Source organism: Vitis vinifera, chromosome 18, assembly GCF_030704535.1.
Source record: "Vitis vinifera cultivar Pinot Noir 40024 chromosome 18, ASM3070453v1".
Taxonomy (NCBI): domain Eukaryota; kingdom Viridiplantae; phylum Streptophyta; class Magnoliopsida; order Vitales; family Vitaceae; genus Vitis; species Vitis vinifera.
In genome coordinates, this window is record NC_081822.1 from 22,151,708 (window position 1) to 22,176,900 (window position 25,193).

At 32.5% G+C, this 25,193-nt stretch overlaps 1 protein-coding gene across 1 annotated transcript; it reads left to right on the forward strand.

Moving 5' to 3' along the window:
* Window positions 1-716: 716 nt before the first annotated feature.
* On the forward strand, window positions 717-1,547 carry LOC100256188 (16.9 kDa class I heat shock protein 1). Its single transcript, XM_002265224.5, has 2 exons — window positions 717-977; window positions 1,061-1,547. The coding sequence occupies exons 1-2, from the start codon at window positions 758-760 to the stop codon at window positions 1,330-1,332; spliced, it is 492 nt and encodes a 163-aa protein (XP_002265260.3). The 5' UTR covers window positions 717-757; the 3' UTR covers window positions 1,333-1,547.
* Window positions 1,548-25,193: the final 23,646 nt, after the last annotated feature.

Below are 25,193 nucleotides of genomic sequence, written 5' to 3' on the forward strand. Positions count from 1 at the left end.
TCCTATAGTATGATCAATTTAACATATCTTATCTCACTAAGAGCTAATGTCAAGTTCCAATTAAGTAATTACTATTATCATAGTTTACTTGTGTAAGGAACCTCAGATTACTCTGTTCTCAAACCTTAGATTATTAGGGTGGATACAATCTATTCTAAGTTTTTTTAGATCTATCACAATCGAAATATATGTCCTCAAATCCACTCTTATCCCAAGCTTTTGCTGTGGGCCTAACACTTCACTTCTTGGATAGTCCATCTCACTCTGCAACTCTCTCTTTCACTCCCTGTGAGAACCTATCTCATATCTTTTTTCATTTTTCTTTTCTTCTTTTTTCATATATATATATATATATGAAAATAGAAAGAAGGTAACAAAAACTGTAATATCGTTTTCTCAAAAAATTAATTTTTTATTGAATTTTTTAAAATAGATGACCCTATAGAGTAAGTATCACCTTTGATCCACCTAATTTCCCTCACATTTTACTCCCGTCCATTCCGACCCATGGGAAGTCCACCAGCGCTTAAAGTTGTCGGCCCAAAACAGAACCGGTCCGCTCCCTTTCCGGCATGCAGAAACTTGTATTGACAACAGTCGTCAAATCGCATCGACGTGGATAAACTTGACAAAAGAAGAGGTACGCGTGTCATAAACTCCACACGTGGCAAACGTATTTGATGGACACCACACTTACACATGGCAAACTCTCAACCCGGCCCTCATCCTATAAAAGAACCAAGATAAGGAAGGTGAAATGCGGGGCGGTAAGAGGATGACCTCGCTGGTACCGTGGCGGGGCGGAGGGTTGGACCACTGGATTGGCTCACCCTTTTCTTCAGAATTATGGGACCCTTTAGGGTTTGGGTCGAGGGACTGGAGGCGAGGCCGAGACGACGATGTCTCAGCCGTTGCTCTTGCAAGCGTGGACTGGCGTGAAACCGATAACGCACACACCATTCGCGCTGATCTTCCTGGTTTGTTTGCTTTGCTTTTTGAAAACAATACCTGCAAAGTCGGTAAGAAATTTTAATTTGAAAGGGTGTGTAATATTGGGCAGGTGTTCGAAAAGAGGACGTAAAGGTGCAAGTGGAGGACGGCAACATACTTCAAATCAGCGGTGAGAAGACCAAGGAGAAAGAGGAGAGCGGGGAGCGATGGCACCGCATAGAGAGGCAGAGAGGCAGCTTCTTGAGGAGGTTCAGGTTGCCGGAAAATGCAAACACGGAGGGGATCAACTGTGCGCTGGAGAACGGAGTGTTGACTGTGACAGTGCCTAAGAAAGAGGCGACGAGTACTGGAAGCGATGTTAAACAGATAGATATAGGCTAGATTGGCATATGTAGTTTGTATGAGTGTGGTGAAGTTACTAATAGCAAGGTGGTGGTGAGGGTACTGGAGGTGATTGTATGATCTATATAATTGTGTGATGTATAATTAGGGGTGGGTTTGGGGGCTGGGAATGAATGTAATCAGGGTTTTATGTAAGAAAAGAGAAGTAAAATAATTGAATAAATAAGAATGAGTACTTTTGAGAGTTGTAGAAATTTTATAAGCTACTTAAAAAGAAACGGATAAATTTTATTGAAGTTTATAATTAACTTAACGGTTGTAACTTTTTTCTTAACGGTTTGAAATGTGAAATGTGTAAGAATATATTAAGAGATTATTGATTTTCTCAAATTAATATAATATTTTATTTTAGTTTTAATAAGTTTAAAATTTTGAGCTTTCATTTAATCCTCAAATTGCTAACAATAAACTTGTAATTAGAAGAAATAAAAATAAATATAATAATTGAAAAACAAAGTAGATTTTTTTTTTTTTTTTTTTTTTTGAATTGCTACTATGGTGTAATTGGGTTTTTTGCTTGTAAATAAAGAAGGATTGACTTCCATGGAGGTCAGGGTTCCGTGGAAGATAATAATAAAGTAGGGTGTCTAGCCTTAAACTGTAGAAAGGATTGTATGGATTTTCTAGTGGGTTTGAACCTTACACTCTAAAAAGGGTTCATATAGATTGTTGGACCATTAAATTTAATTCTTAATGGATCTCAATTAATTAATTCCTCCTACTGATTTTAATTAATTAGCTTAATAAACGTTTGCACATGTATCACTAAAAACTTAAATATTAATTAAGGATCAACTTAAATATCCACTAAGGATCCTGTGAACTTAAGAAAACATGGGCTTGCTTAAAATTCAATTTTAAAGTTGAATCAATATTCAACTCAATATTCTATTACAGTGTGTCAATTATATTCTAATCTTATATAAAATCAAATTGAGAAATAAATTGATTAAATCTAATTTAACTAATTTCTTATATATGTGATTTATTAACTATTACAGGCAAGTATGTTTGTAATCTAATCAGGTAAAAAACTATTAATTTATATCATTCTTGAGTCATAACATCTTTTTATTATGTGATTGATATATTCTTAACTCAGTAAGTGTTAAATTTTACTAAAAAAATTATTGTGACACCATAAATTTCATAATCATAAGTTCTTAGGATCATCAAGGGGATATATGATCAATTGTATGAGATGTTATGGTGTTTATCTTGAAAATACCTATTATTATCTATCTTAATCAATAGTGACGCAATCTATAAGGAATATATGACCACATTAATATTAGTTCAATATTTTATTAGTGTGGAGAACTCATGCAACATGGTAGCTTGGAGAAATCATGATTGTCTAATAATCAATACCACAATTTAACATAGGTCATGTCTAATGTGTAATCACACATATTAGTGCACTCGCATGATAAACTCAGTTTGACAATCAAAACAAGTCATTCATCTAATTAGGAGGTAGTGTATTATAATTTTATATGAATTGTCTAAGTTTATGAATCAATTGTGAACTACTCATCAACTTGCAAGGAACTAATGACTTGGATATATCATATACAACTTCTAATACACCTAAATCATGTACGCATGTCTAAATGCTTAAATTAATCATAATGGATAGTAAAGTGAAAACAAAGGTATAATATAAATATTAATGAAAACATATATTATTGCATCATGTCATGCTTCCAAGAGCTTTATCCTAACAATCTCCCATCAACATTCAAAGCATATTGGATATAAATTTGACTCATATGCTATCCCTATGACCATCAAAAACTGTACTTGACAAAGTTTTGGTGAAAGGATTTGTCAAGTTCTCCATAGAAGGCATATTCTCCACATTAACATTACCTTCTATACTATCTCATGAATAAAGTGGTGTTTTCTCTCTATGTGTTTTCCTTTTAAGTAGTTTTCCTTGGTTCTTTAGATTATATGACTGTCTTATTATTTGTTTTATTTCCTATTCTTGAATATATATTTTGTTTTTGTTTTGTTTTGTTTGCTATATTATTCATATACTACCATCTTTTTTTTTTTTTTTTATCGGTTATGCCTTTTTTTTTAGTTGAATATTTCTAAGAAATAAAATGCATGAGGAATAATGGCTAAAAATATCTTTTAATAAATTAATAATAATTTTTTGTTAAAAAATAATTTTGATAAACTGATTTTTTATATATATTTTTATGTAAAAATATTTTTAAAAATAAAACAGATTTTTTAAAACAAATTGAGATTTTGCTTTTAATAAATTAGTTTTTTTTTTGAAAAATAAATCTAGTTTTTTTTAGAATGTGAAATCATTTTTAATAAATTTAAAACCCCTTTTTAATAAAGATAAATATTTAATCATTTTAATAAATTATTTTTTTAATCTTCTTGTTTGGAATTATAAATATATTATCTTCAATAAAATGGAAATTATCCTATAATAATGTGAAATCATAATTTTTGTGTCAAAGTGAAACTTTTTTCAAATAGTTTTTGAATAAAACTAGATCTTTTGTTTTTTAAATAAATTAAAATTTTGTTTTTTTTTTCTTAACAAATAAAATATTTTTTTTCCCTTTTTTGTTCTTGAAATAAATTTGGACCTATTTTCCTTAAAATCTAAAATCATTTTTTTAATAAATTTTAGATACATTTTAAATAATAAATTTGAAACTAATTTTCCAATAAAATTAAATAAGAATTACCTTTTTGGTAGATAAAAAAAAATAAAAAGAAAAAAGAAAAAAGAGAAAAAGAAGAAGAAAGAGAATTGAAATATTTTCTATACATAAATTTTAAAGATTCTTCTTCTAAATAATTTCTAAAGATCATTTTCCTTGAATAAAATTTGAATTTGACTAATATTTTATAAATAAAATGTAGGAATCTTTTTTTTTTAATAAAGTTAAGTAAGATTCTTTAATTTTATTTATTTATTTATTTTGATAAAATCAAAATTCTTTCATAAAGCATAATTGTGAAATTCTTTTTTAAACAATTAAATTGAAGTTATTTTTGGTAAATAAAAAGGGGATTGAAGTACTTTTGTAAATAATTTTATAAAAAGTCATTTTCTTATTAAAAAAAATCATATTTACTAAAAGTACTTCAATCCCCTTTTTATTTACCAAAAATGATTTTTTTTTTGTAAACAATATATATATATATATATATATATATATATATATATATATATATATTTCTTTGGTTTTACGAAAAGTTTTTTCAATTTTATTAAAAGAACTTTGGGAATTATCTCGATTCTATGAAAAATATTTTAAATTTATTATTTAAATAATGGTTTCAAATTTATTTTTAAAAAACATTAGAAAAGATAATTATCCAAATTTGTTGAAAAAAAAAAGAGATTTTCATAATTTTATTATAAAAAATAACTTCAATTTAATTGTTTAAAAAATAATTTACTAATAAAATTGAATTGGACTTTAATACTCTTGTAAATAAAATTGTAAAAGTCTTGCTTTCTAAAAAAAAATTAAAAAAATCAATTTGCTTTCAAAAAAAATTAAATCCAAAAAATTCACAGCATCGAAATAATGCCATTTTGATGACCATAAAAGCTCATTTTCTAACCACCCCCACTCCTCCCTCTCGGTCGCTCTAGCTCTAGCAACAACCGACCACAGTCATCGTCGGACATGATTCCTTTCCCTCTACTCTCTCCCCCCCGTGTAGCTGCCCCAACTCCAACAGCAGCAACAACAACTCCAGAAGGTGAAATCTTAAACTTTCATTTTTATTTTTTGAAATTTAATTTAATGTCTTAATTTTTTTGTTGATTATAATTTTGATGTTATGTTTAATATTTAATTTTATAATTTTTTCAGTTTTTGTTTATTTATTGCACATTAAAATTTTAATTTATTGAAATTATTGAAAAGTTAAAACATTAGGAATTAAAATAATTCATTCATTTTCAAATAAAATTTTGATTTTTAAATTTTAAATAAATATTTTATTTGAAAGTAAATTTCTCATTTTGAAAAAATTTTCTTCAAGAAATTTCAAAAATTTTAATTATTTGATTTTTAAAATTGTTGATGACTTTAATTCTCTAAATTAATATGGGGTTTTTATAAATTGTTGATAACTTTTTTTTTTTTAATTAAATTTTTTATGACTTGATTCTTTAATTTTATTATTAAAATTATAATTTTTTTTTTACAATTTGATGGAAAAATAAACAATGGAATCAAACTTTACCCATCCTCTAGTCAAAATTCAACTACCAATTCACAAACAATTGGAAGTAAGACCGAACCTACATGGGAGCATGTTTTTGAAGAAAGATATACAAATGAAATGAAAGCTCTTGTTTGTTTGTATTGTAAAAAGGTTACAAAAAGAGGAAGAGGGGGGGGGGGGGGGGGGGGGGGGGGGGGTGGTAATTAATAGAATAAAGCAACACCTTGCTGGAGTGAAAGATGATATTGGTCCATGTAAAGCAGTTCCTCTTGATGTTAGATTTCAAATGAAAAATTCTTTGTAGGAGTTTATGAATTCCAAGAAAGCAACCCAAGAAGCATATGAATATAGAAATCCTTATGATCCTAATATGTTACAATTCAAAAGGGATATGGTAGAAGGTGAAAAAGAGGTTCAAGAAATGCAAAATCCTATGGTAGCTAGTAGTGGAAAAAGAAAAAAAAAATCAACAGTGAATAAGTATTGTTGTTTGGAGAGCAGATATGGTGGTTGAGAGATTCTTTTATGATGCATGCATTCCTACTAATGTTGTGAATTTCTTCTACTTCAAGCCAATGTTGGATGCTATATCTGCAATTGGTCTTGGATATAAGGGTACAAATTACCATAAGCTACGAGTTAATCTTTTAAAGGACGCCAAAAAGGAAGTTCAGTTACTTGTGGAATTTTATGGTGCAATTTGGGCAAAAGTTGGGTGTACAATAATGGGTGATGGTTGGACATATAATAGACAAAGAACACTCATCAACTTCTTTGTTTATTATCTTGAAGGAATATCGTTTGTGAAATCTATTGATGCTTCAGCCATTGTCAAGGATGCAACTAATTTGTTTCAATTATTTGATGAGGTGATTGAATGGGTGGATCCACTCAATGTAGTTCATGTAGTGACTAATAATGTAGCAAATTATGTGGCCATAGGGAGATTGATTTCTTAGAATCATAAACACAACAATTGGTCGCCTTGTGTTGCTCATTGTCTTAATTTGATTTTTAAGGATATTGGTTGATGGACTATGTTGCTGAACTTGTAAGATGTGCATCAAATGTGACAATTTTGTGTATAATCATGTTGCTTTGTTAAGTTGGTTGAGAAAAAAAGAATGATGGATAGATATTCTCCAACCTGGTGCGACTCGCTTTGCTACCACATTCATTACACTCAAGAGTCTTCATGATCATAAACATGACTTGCAAGCTTTGGTGACTAGCAAGTTCTTTGTGGAGTATGGATATTCAAGGGATAATAAAAGTAGAGTTGCAGTTTCCATCATCTTGGATAATAGATTTTGAAATGATTGGTTGATAGTTGTGAATCTTATGTCTCCACTAATGTGCTTATTGTGTATTATTGATTGTGATGAGTGGCCTTCGATGGGATATATGTATGAAGGCATGTATAGGGCTCATTTTGGCATCAAGAAATTATTTAACCACAAAAAAAAAAACTATACAAGCCTTACACAACGATCATAAAGCAACATCGAGATCAACAACTAAAGAAAAACATTCATTCAGTAGCTTATTGGTCAAATCCATTTTTCCAATATGTTAGGAAAACTTTTGTAATAAACCAACTGTTATTGGAGGTGTCATGGATGTTATTGACTAGAAAGTTCTGAAAGGCAAGCTTGATACGATGAACGAAATGAAGTTTTGTGATCAATTGGGAAGCTTTGGAAGAAACCTTGCTTATTCTTCACATGAAGTACTTCAACCTGGTAAAAGATAATTTTAATTTATTAGTGTGTTTCTTTTTTTTCATTAGTTACCTACTTACTATTTAAAAACTTGCTAATGTTTTTTTTTTCTTATTTTTAATGTGAAAATGGTAACTAGATGAAAGGTGGAGGCTACATGGATACAATGGACCACATTTACAAAAGTTGAACATTCAAATATTGAGCCAAACTGCATCGTCTTTTGGATGTGAGAGGAATTAGAGTGTCTTTGAATGTATACATACTAAAAGAAGGAATAGATTGGAACATCAAAGGCTTGATGATCTTGAATACGTTCATTACAATTTGCGGCTAAAATATCGGTATAAATGCTTTCTTAGTTGTTTTGAATTTAAATTCTTTCATTCACAGTTATGAATAATTATATGTTTTTCTTTTTAGGTTCTATAACAAGAAAAGAACCTATGATCCCATTGATTATGCATGCATTGATGAGACCGATTTTTGGATAGTTGATGAGGATCAATCAGTAGAGCTAGATGTTGAAGAATTGGAAAATCTTCTATATGAAGAAAGGTCAATTCCAATAAATGAAGTAGAAGGTTCAAGTTCTCACATTGGTTGGTAGAATATTTAAACTTATAAAAGCTCAATAATTATATTTTTTTTTCTTCAAAAATGATTTCTTATTGATATATATTCAATATTTTTGTAGATGATGAGGGTGATGGTGGTGTGGCTGTAGAAGGGCTTGATGTGGAGAACTTCGGTTTTCCATATGCTCATTTTCAATCTCCATATTCCAATTTCCAAAATGAATGAAGACATGAATTTTATATTTATTAGTTGAAAAAATCTTCATGAATACTCAAACATTGACGTGTTATATTTTGAGTAACTATTTTAAGTGTTGTGGTTGACATTTGTATTATCTATTATGGATGATGTGTTAACAACTCTTTGATAATTTGTTAATTGTTGGTTTATTGCTCATATTTGGATGTAGGATAACAATGGTTTGATTATTTGATAAATATTGAGTTTATTAACATTATGAATGTATAACATCTTATATTGTGTTATATATATAATATATGATGATTGATGGTTCTACAAGTTAAAATTTTTGTGAAAAAACCTCAACAAACAGAGTAGATGATGTCAAAATTTATATAGAATTTATTATTTTTATTATTTAACTTTTTTAATTTTAATAATATATAAAATATATATTTATGACATCATCGGTTTAACCATAGTTCGACCATCAATCCAACCAGTGAACCGTGAATCGATAACTTTTCCAATTCAATTATTGGTCCAATTTTGAAAACTTTGATAAATTCTTTTAACAATAAGTGCAAATAACCTTCTTGAAAATAAAAATTAAATACAAATAAAATTTATTCAAATCATTTATTGAAAATAAATTGAAACTTTTTTAAAACAAACAAATTAAAATCCTTAATTTGAAATTGCTTTTAATGTAAATAAATTCTTTTGAAATTATTGAAAATGTGTTGTAGTCTTTGAAAATAATCAAATCATCTTTTTAAAATCAATTTAGTAAATCACTTTGTGCAACTTTCTCATCATTCATTTCGTATTCCTATAATCATTATTTATCATGGCCTTCTTATATGTATTTTTGTGTCATTCTTTTTTTTAATATCCATGATTAATTAATTGTTATAGTTTTCTTCACTTGTTTAGTTTAAATTTTTTAAGGCTTAGAAATGTATTATTTTTGTAATACCTTCTCAATCAATAACTTGACTCTTAGATTTAAACTCAATTTTTTGTTAACATATCTTTTCCCTCAAAAAAAAAAAATCATATTAGAGTTTTATTTCTTATTTTGTTTTTCTTTCTAAAAATAAATAAAATAAGTGGTGATTCCAACTTTTCAAAAATCAATTTTTTATAATGAAAAAATGAGTCTTCCGATCAAATAGAAACACATAAAAAGTACAAGTCCACACTTATTTGTATACTAGTTATTTCAACCAAGAAACAACTTATTGATATACTTGCTAAAGGATTGTTGAAACCTAAATTTGACTAGCTCTTCAAGAGGGATATTGAAAATTGGATTATTTTGGATATTTCATTTAATGAATTTCGTTATTTTAGGGAGTTAAATTTGGGTTTGCCATTTAGAATCTAAATTTAATTTCCTATTCTATTCTAGATTAGGTTAACAATAGTATAACTTTCTATAAACATACCGTACTCTTGGAATAATATATATAAAAAAAATTACGAATAAGGTTTCAAGTTGAATATTGTTATAAATATTTTATATTATATTAGTCTTTTCATATTTGAATTACATTATATTATAACATTTCATCTCCGTTGCACCCGGTTAATTAAAAATGTATGGGCATAGCAATAAATATTTAGATGAATTCATTCATCTGGAAAATGTGATTCACATTGTTCTAAAGTCTGATTTTTGGTAGCAAGGTGGAAATTAAGAGGGCGTTTGATGGTGATTTTAGAAAACATTTATAACATTTCAAACACTTGAATGATAAAAAAATTTAAGTTTTAAAAATGTTAAAAACACTTCTTAAAATCATCGTGAAACTAGCTTGCTTTAAGAGTACGTTTGTGAGTGATTTTAGAAAACGTTTCTAGCATTTCTAACACTTGAATGATAAAAAATTTCAAGTATTAGAAATATTAAAAGTGCTTTATAAAATCATTATCAAACGGACTCTAAGTAGTTCATGGGAAATAGTAGCCTTATAATTGATCACCATGACACATCTATTATACCATAATAAAATATGCTTTGTGATTCTTTTTTTTTTTCTTTTTTCTCTCTAATTTAAAGGAGAAAATGACATGACTTGGTTTGTTGGGATCAATGTTATCAGAACCGGACCGGTCATCGAACCGGAAAAATTACCGATTCACTGTTCACTGGTCGGACCGACGGTCAAACCGGTTGAACCGGTGATGTAATAAATATATAATTTATATATTATATAAAATTAAAAATAATTATAAAAATTAAAAATATATAAAATTATAAGTTTTAATAATGTTTGGTTTTTATATTTGATATATTAAATTAAATGATAAAGTTTAATATTTTAAATTTTATTAAATAGAAATATGTAATATTTAAGAATGAAGATATATTTAAGATGAAAAAATTTATAATATTTAATTTTATATTTCTTTTTTGTATTTTATTGTTTTAAAATTATTCTATAAATTAGTTTATATTATTGTTTATAATTATTATTATAAAAATAAATAGGAATTTAAATATTTACATTTCTTTAAAGATTTTATATGATAAAAATTTGAAATAAAAACATTAATCTTAAGTCTTATTATATATATATATATATATATATATATATATACATATATTTTAACAACATTGCAATGCTCAATGGTTCAAAAGTCCAGCCCTCATGCTTCCAACCCTCAAAGAGGCCATATTAGTACTATTCCCAGTCCCACATCGGAAGCACATGAATTCCATGTGCTTCAAGTGCTCTATAAATAGAGACCTTGCAGCATACTTTGCAAGCTAAGCAAGCCAGCAAATTGGGCTTGGAGGCATGGCCCAAGAGAGATTTATAAGCTATATTTTTATTGGATTGGGCATGGTGGCTTGAACCAAATATGGGTTTATTATTAGTTAAGTTTTAAAAGTATTGGGCATGAAATTGGGCTCAATCGTTAATGGGCCTTTTAATAGTAACAAATATTTGTAGAATAGGAAAAAAAAAGCTTGGCCGGTTCGTAAAAAACCGGACGGTTTGACCGGTTCAATACCGGTTTGACTGGTTCAATACCGGTTTGACCATAAAACGGTTCATTGGGCTGGACCGAATCGGAAAGGTCATCGGTCGACGGTTCGACTGGTCGGACCGGCTGGTCTGGTCCGATTTTTAAAACATTGGTTGGGATAACCCAAATTAAAATTATCCATATGCATGAGCGGTAGGATTCGAACCTATGCGGGCAAAGCCCACATGATTTCTAGTCATGCCCGATAACCACTTCGGCTTGCCCACCTGCGGAGTCTGAATCATATTCTTAATTAATAAAACCTTAATACCATGGTTGATAGTTGAAACACTATTTCTCCGTTAAGTAGAAAGTTGTTTCTTAAACAGAAAATTTCAATTTAATTGTTGGATTATGAAGAAACAACTTTAAAATTTTAAATTTACATCAAAAGTGATATAATTATGCTAAAATTGTCTATTCATGAGACACTTTGTAATTGATATTTCATAATTTATAGTATGTTTAAAAATATTTTTTTAAATGTTACAAATCCCAAATTAAATTTACAACCACCATTTTTTACAAAGAATTTTTTTAAAAAATAGTCATACAAAACAAAAATCACATTATTTGCATTTGAAGTTTTAAACCAATACAAATATTTCTTCCCATTATGATTAAAAAATCATTGAGAGTTTATACAAGTAAATCTAGTACATAGTTGGATATGTAGTTTAAACCTTTTAAAGATATCAACATTTAGAGGGTGTTTATTTTTTAAACTTTTTGCTGAAAACAATTTGTTTTTAGATTTTAGATTATTACTTTTTCATTGCTTTATTATAAATTTTTTGTTGAATATAAAAAGTCAAAATATTTAGTTTTTTCTAAATAAAAAAAGTAACATGTTGATTTTTATTTATTTTTTTATATTGAATAGAAATAAAATATTACAAAAAAAAAAAAAACATAATACTTAACATTATTAAGTACTATTTAATTTAAGGTTCTATTTATAATTACGTGAAAAAAAAAACATCACAGCCTTTTATCCGTAAATTCTACCTCTTATCCATGAAACTTATTATCCTTCATCAATAATAATGTGATTGTATGGGGAGTAAATTTAAGAAAAATGTGCAAGATGTTTTTGGACATGTTTTGCAAACTATTAGTGGAAACGGTTTTCTATTTTTTAAAATAAAAAATAATTTTAGAATTTTAAAAACATATCTTGTAAAATTTCAATCGAAAATAGTTTTTAATGCAGAAAATAATTTTATGATTTAAAAAACATATTTGATAAACTATCCAAAATTTTCAAATTTTATTTTTGAATATGGGATTATCTTATAAAAGATTTGAGATATTTTTGGTTGTATTGTGTAGATTGTTTTGAGTAGTAATTAAAAAAATGAAAAATATTTTGAAAACTTTTGGATTATAAATAAATATACGGTATGTTCATGAAAAATAAGTTTTAAAAAAATTATTTTTTTATATTCAATTTCAGAGTCATAATTTTATGAGATATTTTTAGCTACATTGTGTGAAGTATTATGAGTAGTAATTAAAAATATGAAAAATATTTTTAAAACTTTTGTATTAAAATGAAGAATAAGTTTTAAAAAAAAATGTATTTTCATATTCAAATTCTCAAATATAATTTTATGAGATATTTTTAGGTTTCTCGTGTTGAGTATTTTGAGTAATAATTAAAAATATAAAAAACATTTTGAAAATTTTGCATTAAAAATAAGAGCCCATTTAACCGTGATTTTAGGAAGCATTTTTGGTTCAAAAAGTGTTTTTGAAAAAAAAATTAAGTGTTTGACAAAATTTAGGAAACGCTTTTAAAAATCCGGGAAAAAAAAACTTGTTGTATGGAAAAATCACTTTTATGAAAAAAAAAACACTTGATAAATGATTCTTCTTAAAAACACTTCCATTAAAAATATTACCAAACGGGCTCTAAATATAATAAGTTAAGAAAACTATTTTTTATATTCAAATTCTCAAATATAATTTTATTCAAAATTATTCACTTTAAAATTGCTTTTAAAAAGACACTCTTTCAAAGATAGTAATGGAAGGACATTATTTTGTTATTTTCGTACATTATTATCTCTTGTAGGAGTGGATATGGGTGTTTTTATTTTTTTCTTTCCATTAAAAAATATTCAAATTTGGTTTTAACACTTTTACCTTTTGAAAATATCCATGGTTGAAAATGTCACGAAAGAAGCCCGATTTTGGAAAGTTTTGGTCAAAAGTCATAATAAATAAAAGAGGGAAAGAGTCACTTATTATCCCACATTTTTCATATGTGTCCTCACTCAAAAGGTAAGACTCGTTTTTTTATTTGTGAAAAAATTAATTTTTTTTTGTTTTTTAAAAAAGACTTAGGTGGTGTTTGTTTTTTTACTTAATTCTAAATAGAACCTTAATGCTTAATAGTGTTAAATATTAGATTGTTTGTTTTTGTAGTATTTTATTTCTATTAAGTATTAAAAAGTAAAAAAAACCAATATGTTATTTTTTCTATTTAGAAAAAGTTACATATTTTGGCTTTTTTTATTTAGTAAAAAGTTTATAATAAGTCATAAAAAAGTAAAAAAACAAACAACCTAAATTCTAAAACTAAATTGCTTTCAGCAAAAAAACAAACACCACCTTAGAGTCGCCACTTATTTTAGTTTATTTTTTAAAGAAAAAACAAAATAAGAAAAAAAAACTTGTGTGACTTCTTATTTAAAAAAGACATGTCTACAAAAACCAAGCCAAAATTCGGGGTCAAGTTACTTATCAGGAAGATACGATGATAAACCATAACACCCTTATAAGTTTGTATACTTATGGTCTCTACTAAACGAATGAAATGAACTGTGACAATTAATTAATTAATCATGAATACCAAGATTAAGGACATAAATCAATATACACAAAAATGACAATAAAATCAAATTATAAGAATGCACAATGATAGCAGGATCCACTAATGATAGGAAGATATCTTCTACGAAAATCAATAATAAATCCTCCATCGAAATCTGCAAGAAATCCTCCACCAAAATCTCCATTTGACATTCAAATGTATAATCCATCTGTGCACTTATCTTTCCCTATATTCTGGATTTATCCTTGTCAATATTCTCTCCATTTTGTTCCATTTTTGTAGACTTAACAATTATATAATTGTAAAGTTCTCCTATATATATATTCACATGTAGTTGTAAATGAAATAATATACAAATTCTTTCAAATATCAAACCTATTTTATGGTATCAGAGTTAACCTTACAGTAAGCAAGTTTCTCACATGCAACCTCCAATGGTTGAAAACAACCCATCATAAGCTGTTGGTAACCCCATCTTCCCCTTGAATCCACCAACCCAACTCGTTGCCATCAATCGCCACTCAACTCCCTCTCAAACTCACCAAATCAACTACCCCTCATGACGTGTCCAGTTTCAATTCATACTTTTTGGCTATAACCTTGAAGGATACATTGACGGCTCATTCTCCTGCCCACCTTCAACTGTACCAACCTCCAACGATGGTGGTGATGTCCCAAACCCAACACATCGTCTATGGAAGCGACAAGATAGCTTTCTTTTTCACACCATATTTGTCTCTGTGTCCGAAAACATTATCACTCTCATTATCTCAGCTCGTTTTGCTGCTGAAGCCCAGAGTCATTTGGAAAGAACATATGCTAGTCAATCTCACACTCGGGTCATGGGTGTAGACCCTCAATTTTGTCCCTTTAGCACATGTCTTTAAGTTCGTTTTCAGTGCTCCACAGTAGTTCCTTGGTGGCCCATTACTACTCGTACAACTTACCTTTTTCTGAGTCACCTCGGAGACTTTGGTTAAGGGATTATCTGACCCTTTATTGTGATCCTTAACACTTGGCCTTTAGGCACCGCTCTAGGCCCACTTAGGCACACTTAGCCTATTAGGCACTTTTAGACTCACTTTTTGTATGACTTACACGGTTGCATGACTCGTGCGACCTAGTTTTTGTTAATTTGTTTATTTTTATTTCTTAGTTTTAGTTTTATGATCATCAATCACTCTTATTTTTATTTGTTTTCTTCATTTTTATATTATTTTTCTTAACTTGATTATTCATTATATTTTTTTTATTGTCCTCTAGTTTGTTTACTTATTTAGTTAATCATTCAATTATTTACTTTAAAAAATTTTATGCTTTTGCAAGGAAACTTACCATTGGAGTTTAAAGAAAGTGGGACTCTCCTTGGAAGGTTTTGGAGGGGAATTCGAAATTGGGAAGATTGCTTTTGAAGGAGAAGGCTAAAAAAATAAGGAAACAAAATATTCTGCAAGAAGGGGCTGCCATATAAAAAAAGAGGTGGGAGAATTAAAGGTGGGAAGCATGTATTGGGGTCTGGAGAGGGAGAGGAATAAAGATAGCAAAAAAAAGGATTTTTTTTTTTCCTTTTGGAGGAGTACGCTGAAGAAGAGGAAGGAGAGGGGTGATTCATTACTCTGCAGCCGCCTAAAGGTAAGTTCTTCATTGCAAAATATGGACTCCTTTCCAGATTTCTTTTGTTTTGATAGAGACTCGTTGGATGCTTTGGTGTGGTCATCAGAGACATATTTGCTAATCTTCGATTTATTTGGGTTAGATTATAGTGTTTTCATGTTTCACTTTTATTGATTTTTCGTCAGGATCAGTTTGGTACTGCTTTAGTCTCTTTGTGAGTTGTCTTCAATCATGTTTTGATTTCTATTTGAAATATGTTTGATTCCAATTTGGAATATGTTTGATTTCACCCACCTATTTAAACCTGTTGATTCGAAACATGAAACATGACTTTTCTTGGTTTCTTTCGTTTATTTTCTCCATGCCCTGTTTTTTGGATACCTTCCCCTGTTTCTGGTGTTGTTTATGTATGGTGACTCTACTGGATATTGTGATGAGAGGCATGAAATGATACTGGTTTATGAATTCATGGAAAACGGGACTCTGAGAGACCATCTATACAATTGGAATGAGGATTGCACCATGTCGATTCCCTGATCACAACTGTCTTGGGAGCAAAGGCTAGAGATTTGTATTGGTTCAGCATGCGGTACTGATTACCTTCACACTGGTTCTGATGGGAGAATCATTCACCAAGAAATTAGATCAACAAACATTTAGCTTGACGAGAATTATGTGGCCAAGATTTCTGATTTTGGTCTTTTAAAATCAGGCACTTCGAATAAATCTCATATCAGCACAAATGTAAAATGCAGTTTCGGTTACCTTGATCCAGAATATTTCAGATGCTTGAATTTAACGAGTAAATAAGATGTATACTATTTTGGAATGGCGGAGGAGTTTTGCACCTGTTTATCACAGAATTGAGAGGACCTCTGCTTACTATCTCTGGGAGAATCAGGGGTTCAATTTGAGAAGAAGACATAGGAGGATGATTGGATGGGGGAATCAGCGACGAGCAATGTGTCTAGCTTCGTATTCTCTGCGTGAAAGTTTCAGTACGTCTGTATATGGTGTTGTTCTGAAATATGGGTTCAAGCAAGAAGTGATTTAGTTTACATGTGGCAGGATTGGATGGCTTGGCTGCTTGCTACTGGATGTTTTTCTTCAATTCGTGAGCAAGGTATGGCGCGTCAAACTATAACAGTCAGTGCATATGTTGAGGTGGGAAGCTTTACTTTTGTTCAGGAGCTGTTTGATAAAATACCTCACAAACTATGGATGATAACTTGAATGCGCTAAAGTCCTCTGCCTGCGAATTTTCGTCAGTTTTGTCAGGGCATTTCTTAAAATCTGCACAAAATGGTGGTAATTTGTGCATTACAGAATTTTGTGATGTGCAATAGAATTATTAATCGAGATGTTGCTGAAGCTTTAAAAGCGGTTTTTTCTTGTGGCTGGGATGAAATAGAGCATGAACTTCACTTATTGGGATAGCCTTGTGATGAGAGCAGGAAAATAACCTGCAGATCATTCGAATGTTCCAAGGTTACTCATCGACATATTTCAGATTTTCAAGAATTCCTTCAACACCATCATGCCTGCCAACAAGTAGAAGGAATTGGAACAACCTCAGACTCATGTGCAAAATGTACATCTGCAATTTAATCAAACTGAGAGGACTCCCCAAAATCTGCAGAATTTGCACTCTAACAGGTTTTCTTCCATATTCCAGAAGTTCCAAAAAGAAAGGAGAACTACTGATAATGATGAGATGATTGAAACACAAACATCCATTGACGATGCAATGTCGGTTTTCACTAAAAATAGTTCTAAAAAGGCAACGGTTGCTGCTGCTATTCTTTTGAGAGAACCGAACTGAGTAGCACACCAGCATATTGTTACGGCCCATGAGCATCGGAAGAACCATAGCAGGGGAGCCAAATAACCAGGTGGAGACTACCAGAAATCATGCTTAAGATGATGTTGCTCAATCCTAGGCCAGCGGAGCTGTTTTTAATGCCCCAAAACCATTGTGTTAGATGACACTAGTCCAGCCACTCTAAAGATCACAACAGGAATGAAGCTCAGCAGATTAGTGTAGTTCTATATCCTAAAGATGCTACAGAAAGTGGAAAGCTTTTGTGACTAAAGCAACATTTTTTCCTATGCAATGCCTCACTTCAGGACATCATTTTCAGATTCGAGGAGAATATGCTTTTTTTTTTGTGGGGACTGCCATCATTGATTTGAATACCAAATGCAGGGATATAGATCAAGTTGCGAAGGAATTTTTGTGAATGCCAATCTGCAGTGTAGTTTCTCGGACTATCATCATCTCTGGTTTTGTTCAGAAGGATGACGACACCAATTATTAAATGAGATGTGCAGTAAAAGAGGTAACAATGGGAATGGTGATCCTTGTCATGATAAGGGTTTTGAAGGTCATGATTCATGCTTTAAATGCTCAGAAGTATGCGATAGTTTTGAAGTGAACCAGAAGTCATTGCCAAGGAGAAAAGGTAAAGGTTCCAGAGTTAAGCATGCAGGCGACAAGAGCTTATTTCAAATCATCTACGTTATTATCGGTTCTCCGTTAATTCACGTTCTGTTTCATATTTTCAAAAGAGCAAGTGCACGTGGCTGTCCTATTAGAAAGCACTTTGCAGCAACACCTTACCCTAGAGTAGAGACTGGTACAAGAAAGCAAGGTCTTATTGCCTCACTTCTTCCTACTTATGAAGATGGATTATGCCTACTCCTATAAAGAGCAATTCTGAACAGAACGGGAACCTGTGTTCGAATCTCTTCCAAAACAGAGTCCCTTGTTTGGCGCGCTCTGAGGCTTTTCTTCCTTAATAGAGAGCAGGATATATCAGCATTTCTACTAGTTGATTTGGGAAAAGTCAAGTATCTAACTTATAATTGCATAAATTCAGAACATATCTTCCCAGGCTTGAATGATTTACTTATTTATGAAGAGACCATTGAAAACGATGCTGACCTGGGTGGACAGATTCAAGCAATTCCGACCTGACCAGGCCTGAAACGTTCAGTGAGGGTTGGTTGGTAGAAGTGACAGTAATAGAGGACATTTAAATAACCAAGCATCAGGACTTGTTCAAGAAGTTGATGCGTTAAAACCTGAAAGACAGCGAATCCAACTGGCTCGTACACTCTACCAGGATGCCGGTATACATCCCTTGGACGTCCCATTCAGTGCAGTTGAAGCACATACTGAAATGAATCTATTGAATGAACATGTAATAAGTGCATTATCAAGGAAAACAGTCCTACTTATGACCCACCAAGTTGATTTTCTTCTTGTTTTGGTTCTGTTTTGTTAATGTCAGATGGGAAGATCCTACATGCGACACCTTATCATCAGTTATTGACGTCAAGCCAAGAATTTCAAGACTTTGTGACTACACATTAACAGACTGCTGATTCTGAAAGGCTTACAGAGGTTGCTTTATCTCGTAGATGTGAAAACCTCTACAGGAGAGATCAAAAGAACTCATATTCAGAAAGAGTTTAATGCGTCTAGATGTGATCAATTAATCAAGCAAGAAGAGAGAGAAATAGGAAATCCAGACTTTAAGCCCTACATGCTGTATCTAAATCAAAATAAGCAATTCTGGCTCTTCCCCACAGAGAGGGATGAAGATCACGGGAGTCCAGAAGATGATGATGATGATGGTTCTGAGTATGAAGGTGATGACACAGATGGTTCAGATGCTGGAAGCAATCTTTACAAGGATGAAGATGACAGTTCAGGAATTTATTGGGAAGTCAGACTGAATAGATTGGACTTGCTATCATGTTGAACTCATGAAGTTTGATATGGAGATTCAGCTACAGTTCTAGGTCCAGCAAAGGCCATTGTTCAAATTAAACCTTCTGGAGTGGAAGTCCATTGCATTGCCATAGATTATGAGAATATGATAAGCATAACAGGCTTAAGGCCTGGAAACACTGCCATAGATTCAAGATGGAATAGGCCAAATTGTCATTCAACCACTAACTACTCAAGAAAATCTTAACAGCTCCAAAAGACATCAGTAACGAGCAGATCATCCAACTTTGCGCCTTTCATGTGATGGTCCTGATTCATGGAACAGAGAAGAAGCCTGTTGAGAAGGAACCTTCAGGAGGAACGAGAGGATGGTGGAACTTGGTGTCTTCTTGGCAGCCACTCTCGAAAGTTCAGAGATGTAGGATCCATCAGAAAGTCTCTAGCTTACTACCCATTTGCCTTCACACATGCGACTAAGTTGTTGAATCCTTTGGACTGAGGGTTAATTTTTTATTATGGACAATTGATATGCCTGAAGAATGAGGAGTCATCAGAGGAACTGGACATCTGAAAATCAATTACGACATGAGCACTCAGTTGAAGAAAATTATCTATGAGCAAATTGATGATAGAAGCAGAACTCAGATGTTAATTACACTCAAACGACCTCATAACATTCTCTGAACCTGAATTAGAAGAAATGTTGGGATACGTCAGTCGGAGTGCACCAAGTTCTTGCTCAGGTTGTGAAGAATTCCATTTCAGCAATCTACAGAAGCATCCTCAGGCAACCTAAGTAACTCAGTCTCAAAAGCGGCCTAGGCACTAATCCAGCTTGGCCGCCTTGCCACACATCATACTCCTTCTAATGTTTCTTTTTCTTCTTTTTGTGATCTTATACGTCTTAAATCTAGATTTCAAAACCATTTTTCGTCAAAATAACTCTAGTTTTCTTTAAGCTTCTTTAGGAGTTTCTAGGCTTAAAATCCAGATTTCAACAAAACTTTTGCTGTCATTTTCCTTCCATCATGCGTTTTCACTATTTTATTTGATTTTCGGATATTTCCATGGTTTTCTCGATTTTCAACAAGCATGAATAAATTTTATGATTCCAAACAATGGAATTCATAGAACCAACTCATGCGAAATTAATTAAGGCTTTGGTGGGGGCCCGACATTCATGATACCTTCTTCAATATTGTTTGCTTGATATGTTGATTTTTGATTCTTCTTGATGATATACATGAATTTGTTTCGTATTTATTGTTGAGATGCTCTTGTTTCCCATAGAGGAGTACTAGTTTGCTATCCAGGTACGCTCTCTTCTCATCTATTTTTTTTTTAGAACTCTATGGACTTGTATGTCATTGATGACCATATCCATATTTGACATGATTCTTGGATGTCTTGATATATGCTTGATTTTCTTGAATAAAACAAATGTTGTGTGCTACATTTCTACACTAACTTTTATGTTTTATGATAGCGCTTGAAGAGCGGTTCAGGTACGCACCCTAACTCTCCTTTATTGCAATTTGATTGTGTTTGGCATGCCACTCTCTAAAATCACCTAGCCTATTTAGGTATCTATAATTAACTGATTAATTGCCACACTTCCCTTAATTTTGTCAGTAGAGACCTTTATAGGGCTTAGAGGGGTGCTACCTTTTAAAGGTACCTTCCCAATAAGTAACCTGATCCCCAGACTCAAACTTGGGTTTTTCACAGACATGCTTTTTCCAAGAATTATGGAGTCATTTTTTTAAGGTTTTATTTCTTGTTTTATTTTCCCTTTCAAAAATAAAATAAAATAAGTGGCGGCTCCAACTTTTTTCCAAAAATTAATTTTTCACAAATAAAAAGCGAGTCTCGCCGATCGAGTGGGGACGCACGTGAAAAATGCGGGTCCACAATGGGACTCCGGGAAATTCTCACCAACATCTCCACCGACAACTTAAGCATTGCTGACTATATGTAGACCATCAAAAGCATCTCTGAAACACTTGTACTTGCTGGTTCAACTATGAGCGATGACAAACTCATTCATGTTGTACTCAAAGGTCTTGGTTCAAAGTTCAAAAATCTAAGTGCAACAATTCGGGCTCGTGATACCCTCATTTCATTTGAGGAACTACATGATAAACTTGTTGATTATGAACTCACCTTGAAGCACAATGAAACCTTGTCAGAGAAGCCAAACATCACTGTCCAATTCAATAAAAAAACCAATATCAACGGCACAGGCAGACATTCTCAGTTCACCAACAATAAAAGTGTATTTCCTATATCCAATACCAAGCCAACACACTTGGGAAACTATAACAACCGACTTTTCCCCACTATTGGTAGTCCTTCTAATCACAGCCACTCATCTCAACCCAATACTCATGTGCGACAACCTCATTACAACAATAACAAGCCTTTTCTTGTGTGTCAACTTTGTTGATGGTAATCAAGTTCCTATCACTCATATCAATTGCACTGATCTTATTACATCTCAATCCAAATTTCATTTAAACAATGTTTTGTGTGCACCTAAAATTAATATATATATATATATCTTATCCGTGTCCCAATTTTGTAACCAAAATCAAACTTCCATTGAATTTTTTCCTTTATTGTTTTGTTGTTAAGGACTTGAGCACGAGGGCATCTCTCATTCAAGGATCGAATAAGGGACATGTATATGTGTGGCCATCCTCTTCCAACACCAATAAAGTTATTCGTGTCTTTCACACCACCAAATCTTCGATCAATAACTAGCATCATCGTCTTGGTCATCCATCAATAAAAGTAACTCGACATCTTGTGTCCACTGAGTCCTTACCATGTTTTGCAACCAACTTCAACTACTGCAACTCATGTTTAAGTAACAAAATCCATAGACTTCCTTTTGGAGTTTCATCTGTCACTTGTGTTAAACCTCTTGAAATTTTATATATTGATGTTTGGGGTCATGTACCCATTGATGCCTTTGATCATTTTCAATACCATATTGTGTTTGTGTATTTTTATACTAAATATATCTGGCTTTATCTTATGAAAAAGAAATTAGAGGTTACCACTTTATTCAATAAGTTCAAATCTGTAGTTGAAAAATACTTCAACACCAACATCATTACAGTCTACTCTGATGGAAGAGGAAAATATATCAGTTTGAACTCAACACTCACCAAACATGGCATTCAACACTTGAAATCACCTCCTCACACACCCCAACTTATTGGCACATTAGAATGTCGTCATCGCCACATCGTCAAAACTGGGCTCACCCTCCTTCACCATGCATCACTTACCATTTCCTATTGGTTTGTCACATTCTAAACAACCACCTACCTCATCAATCGCCTTCCTACCCCCATTCTAAATAACTACTCCCATTTTTACAAACTTTTTAACAAAAAACCCAACTATCTCAAACTCTGAGTGTTTGGTTGTTTATGTTACCCATGGTTACGACCTTATAATTCAAAACAAATTGTAACCTCAATCTCGCCCTTGTGTCTTCATTGGATACTCTACCAAACACAATGCCTATCGATGCCTTGATTCACATACTAATTGAGTCTTTGTCTCTCGTCATGTGGTCTTCATCAAACATTTCTTTCCCTTCCATGCCATTTCCTAGTCCTCTCCTCTTGTTCAACTCAAGTCTATCACTAATTGGGCCATTCTTGTCTCTTCTCCACACCGCTTGTACTCTTCCATCCTATAACATCTTCTCCTACCCCCTTGACCCTTATTGCTACTGTCCTCGATTCCCTCTTGCTATAACAATCCGATAAACTCTACCACTACCCAATCAACCTACCCTATGATCACACGATCCAAAAACCACATTGTCAAACCCAATACTAAATACTGTCTACATGCATTGCCTTCCTTATCCACTACCAAGCCTTCCTCATCTACCCAAGCTCAAAAATCCTCTAAGTGGCACCAAGCTATGGTGAAGAGTTTGATACCCTTGTCCATAACAACACTTGAACCTTTGTCTCTCTTCACCGATCACAAAACATTGTTGGATGTAAATGGATTTATAAGATCAAACGCAACCCTGATGGTTTTATCTATCGTTACAAAGTGAGACTCTTTGCTTAGGGATTTGACCAATGCCCCGATATTGACTTCCATGACACTTTCAATCCAATTGTTAAGCCTACCACAATTCGAATTGTTCTCACTATTACTGAGACTCAAAATTTGGTCAATCCAACAATTGGATGTAAATAATGCATTTTTCTAAGGCACCTGTAGGACCTCAGGCGCTACCAACTATCCTAAAAGCAATTTATGCTAGGAAAGGCACATACCCTAACCATATATAGTGCATTCACCCAAGTGCCCACGACTAACACAAGGGAAGTTAATAGATGCGGCCAACCCTCAGATCTGCCAATAAACTTCCCCTCCCCCCCCCCCCCCCCCCAACGACACCTTTGGGGTTCGAACTCGTGACCTCGGCTCTGATACCACTTGTAGGATCTCAGGCGCTACTAACTCTCCTAAAAGCAATTGCTATTAGGAAAGGCGCATACCCTAGCCTTATAGTACATTCACCCAAGTGTCTACGACGAACACAAGGGGAGTTGATAGACGCAACCAACCTTCTGATCTGCCAATAGCACCCTTACTGAGGATGTCTACATTCAACAACCTCAAGGACTCATTGATGCTCAAAGACCTTCTTATGTGCGCAAACTCAATAAGGTCTTGTATGGTCTTCGCCAGGCACCAAGGTTTTGGTTTCAAGAATTGCGCAACTTCCTCCTTAGTACTAGGTTCACTAACTCCCACTTTGACACCTCCTTATTTATTTATAGTCATGGCTCTCTCCCTATTTATTTGCTTGTGTATGTCAATGATTCTCTTATCACAGGGAATTGTGAAGCTTTCCTTCAACAATTTACTACCACACTAGCCCAATGATTCTCTCTCAAAGACTTTGGAATTCTCAGCTATTTCCTTGGCATTGAAACGTTTTGTATAGATGGTGGACTTTTTCTCTCTCAACACAAGTACATTTGGGAACTCCATCATCGCACCCACATACTTGACTCCAAGGAAGTCTCCACTCCAATGAGCTCTACTGATCCTCTTCGACTTCATGACGGCAGTCCACCTGCTGATGCCACTACCTATCGCCAAACACTTGGAGCCTTGCAATATCTTTCCATGACTTGTCTTGACATCTCCTTCACTGTCAATAAGCTATCCCAGTTTATGCATCAACTTACTATGCAACATTGGTCCGTTGTTAAGCGTGTCCTTTGTTATTTCAAAGAGACCTCTACCCATGGAATTCTCATCCAAAGGTGTCTTTCACTTAACTTGCATGCCTTTGTCGATGCTAACTGGGTCGGGGATGTTAATGATTGAAATTCCACCTCTGCTTACTTGGTCTTCTTAGGTGCTACACCTATTAGTTGGAGTTCTAAGAAACAAAAAACGATGGCATGCTTCTCCATCGAAGTTGAATATCGTTCTATAGCCTCAACAACGACTGAATTTAACTAGATTCAAAATCTCCTCATTGAACTTCGTATCAACCTTTCTACCACTCCCACCATCTACTGTAACAATGTGGGGGCCACTTATCTCTATGCTAATCCTGTATTTCATTCCTAAATGAAGCATATTGTCATTGACTTTCATTTTGTTCACAATCAGGTTGCTAAGCATCAACTTTGCATTTTCCCTGTTCATTCTGTTGATCAGCTCGTCGATTCACTAATGAAACTACTCTACTGCCAAACCTTTCTCCGTCAATGTTACAAGATTGGCGTCCATGATAGTTACCCAATCTTGCGGGGACATGATAGTAGGAAATCCTCCACTAATGATAGGAAGATATCTTCTACGGAAATCAATAATAAATCCTTCACCAAAATCAGCAAGAAATCCTCCGCCA

What these genes read in the sequence shown, in the direction of transcription:
- LOC100256188 (XM_002265224.5), top strand. Translation starts at nt 758, where the DNA reads ATGCGGGGCGGTAAGAGGATGACCTCGCTGGTACCGTGGCGGGGCGGA. An exon ending in CATTCGCGCTGATCTTCCTG is followed by an intron (nt 978 to 1,060) that starts GTTTGTTTGCTT and finishes AATATTGGGCAG; the next exon opens with GTGTTCGAAAAGAGGACGTA.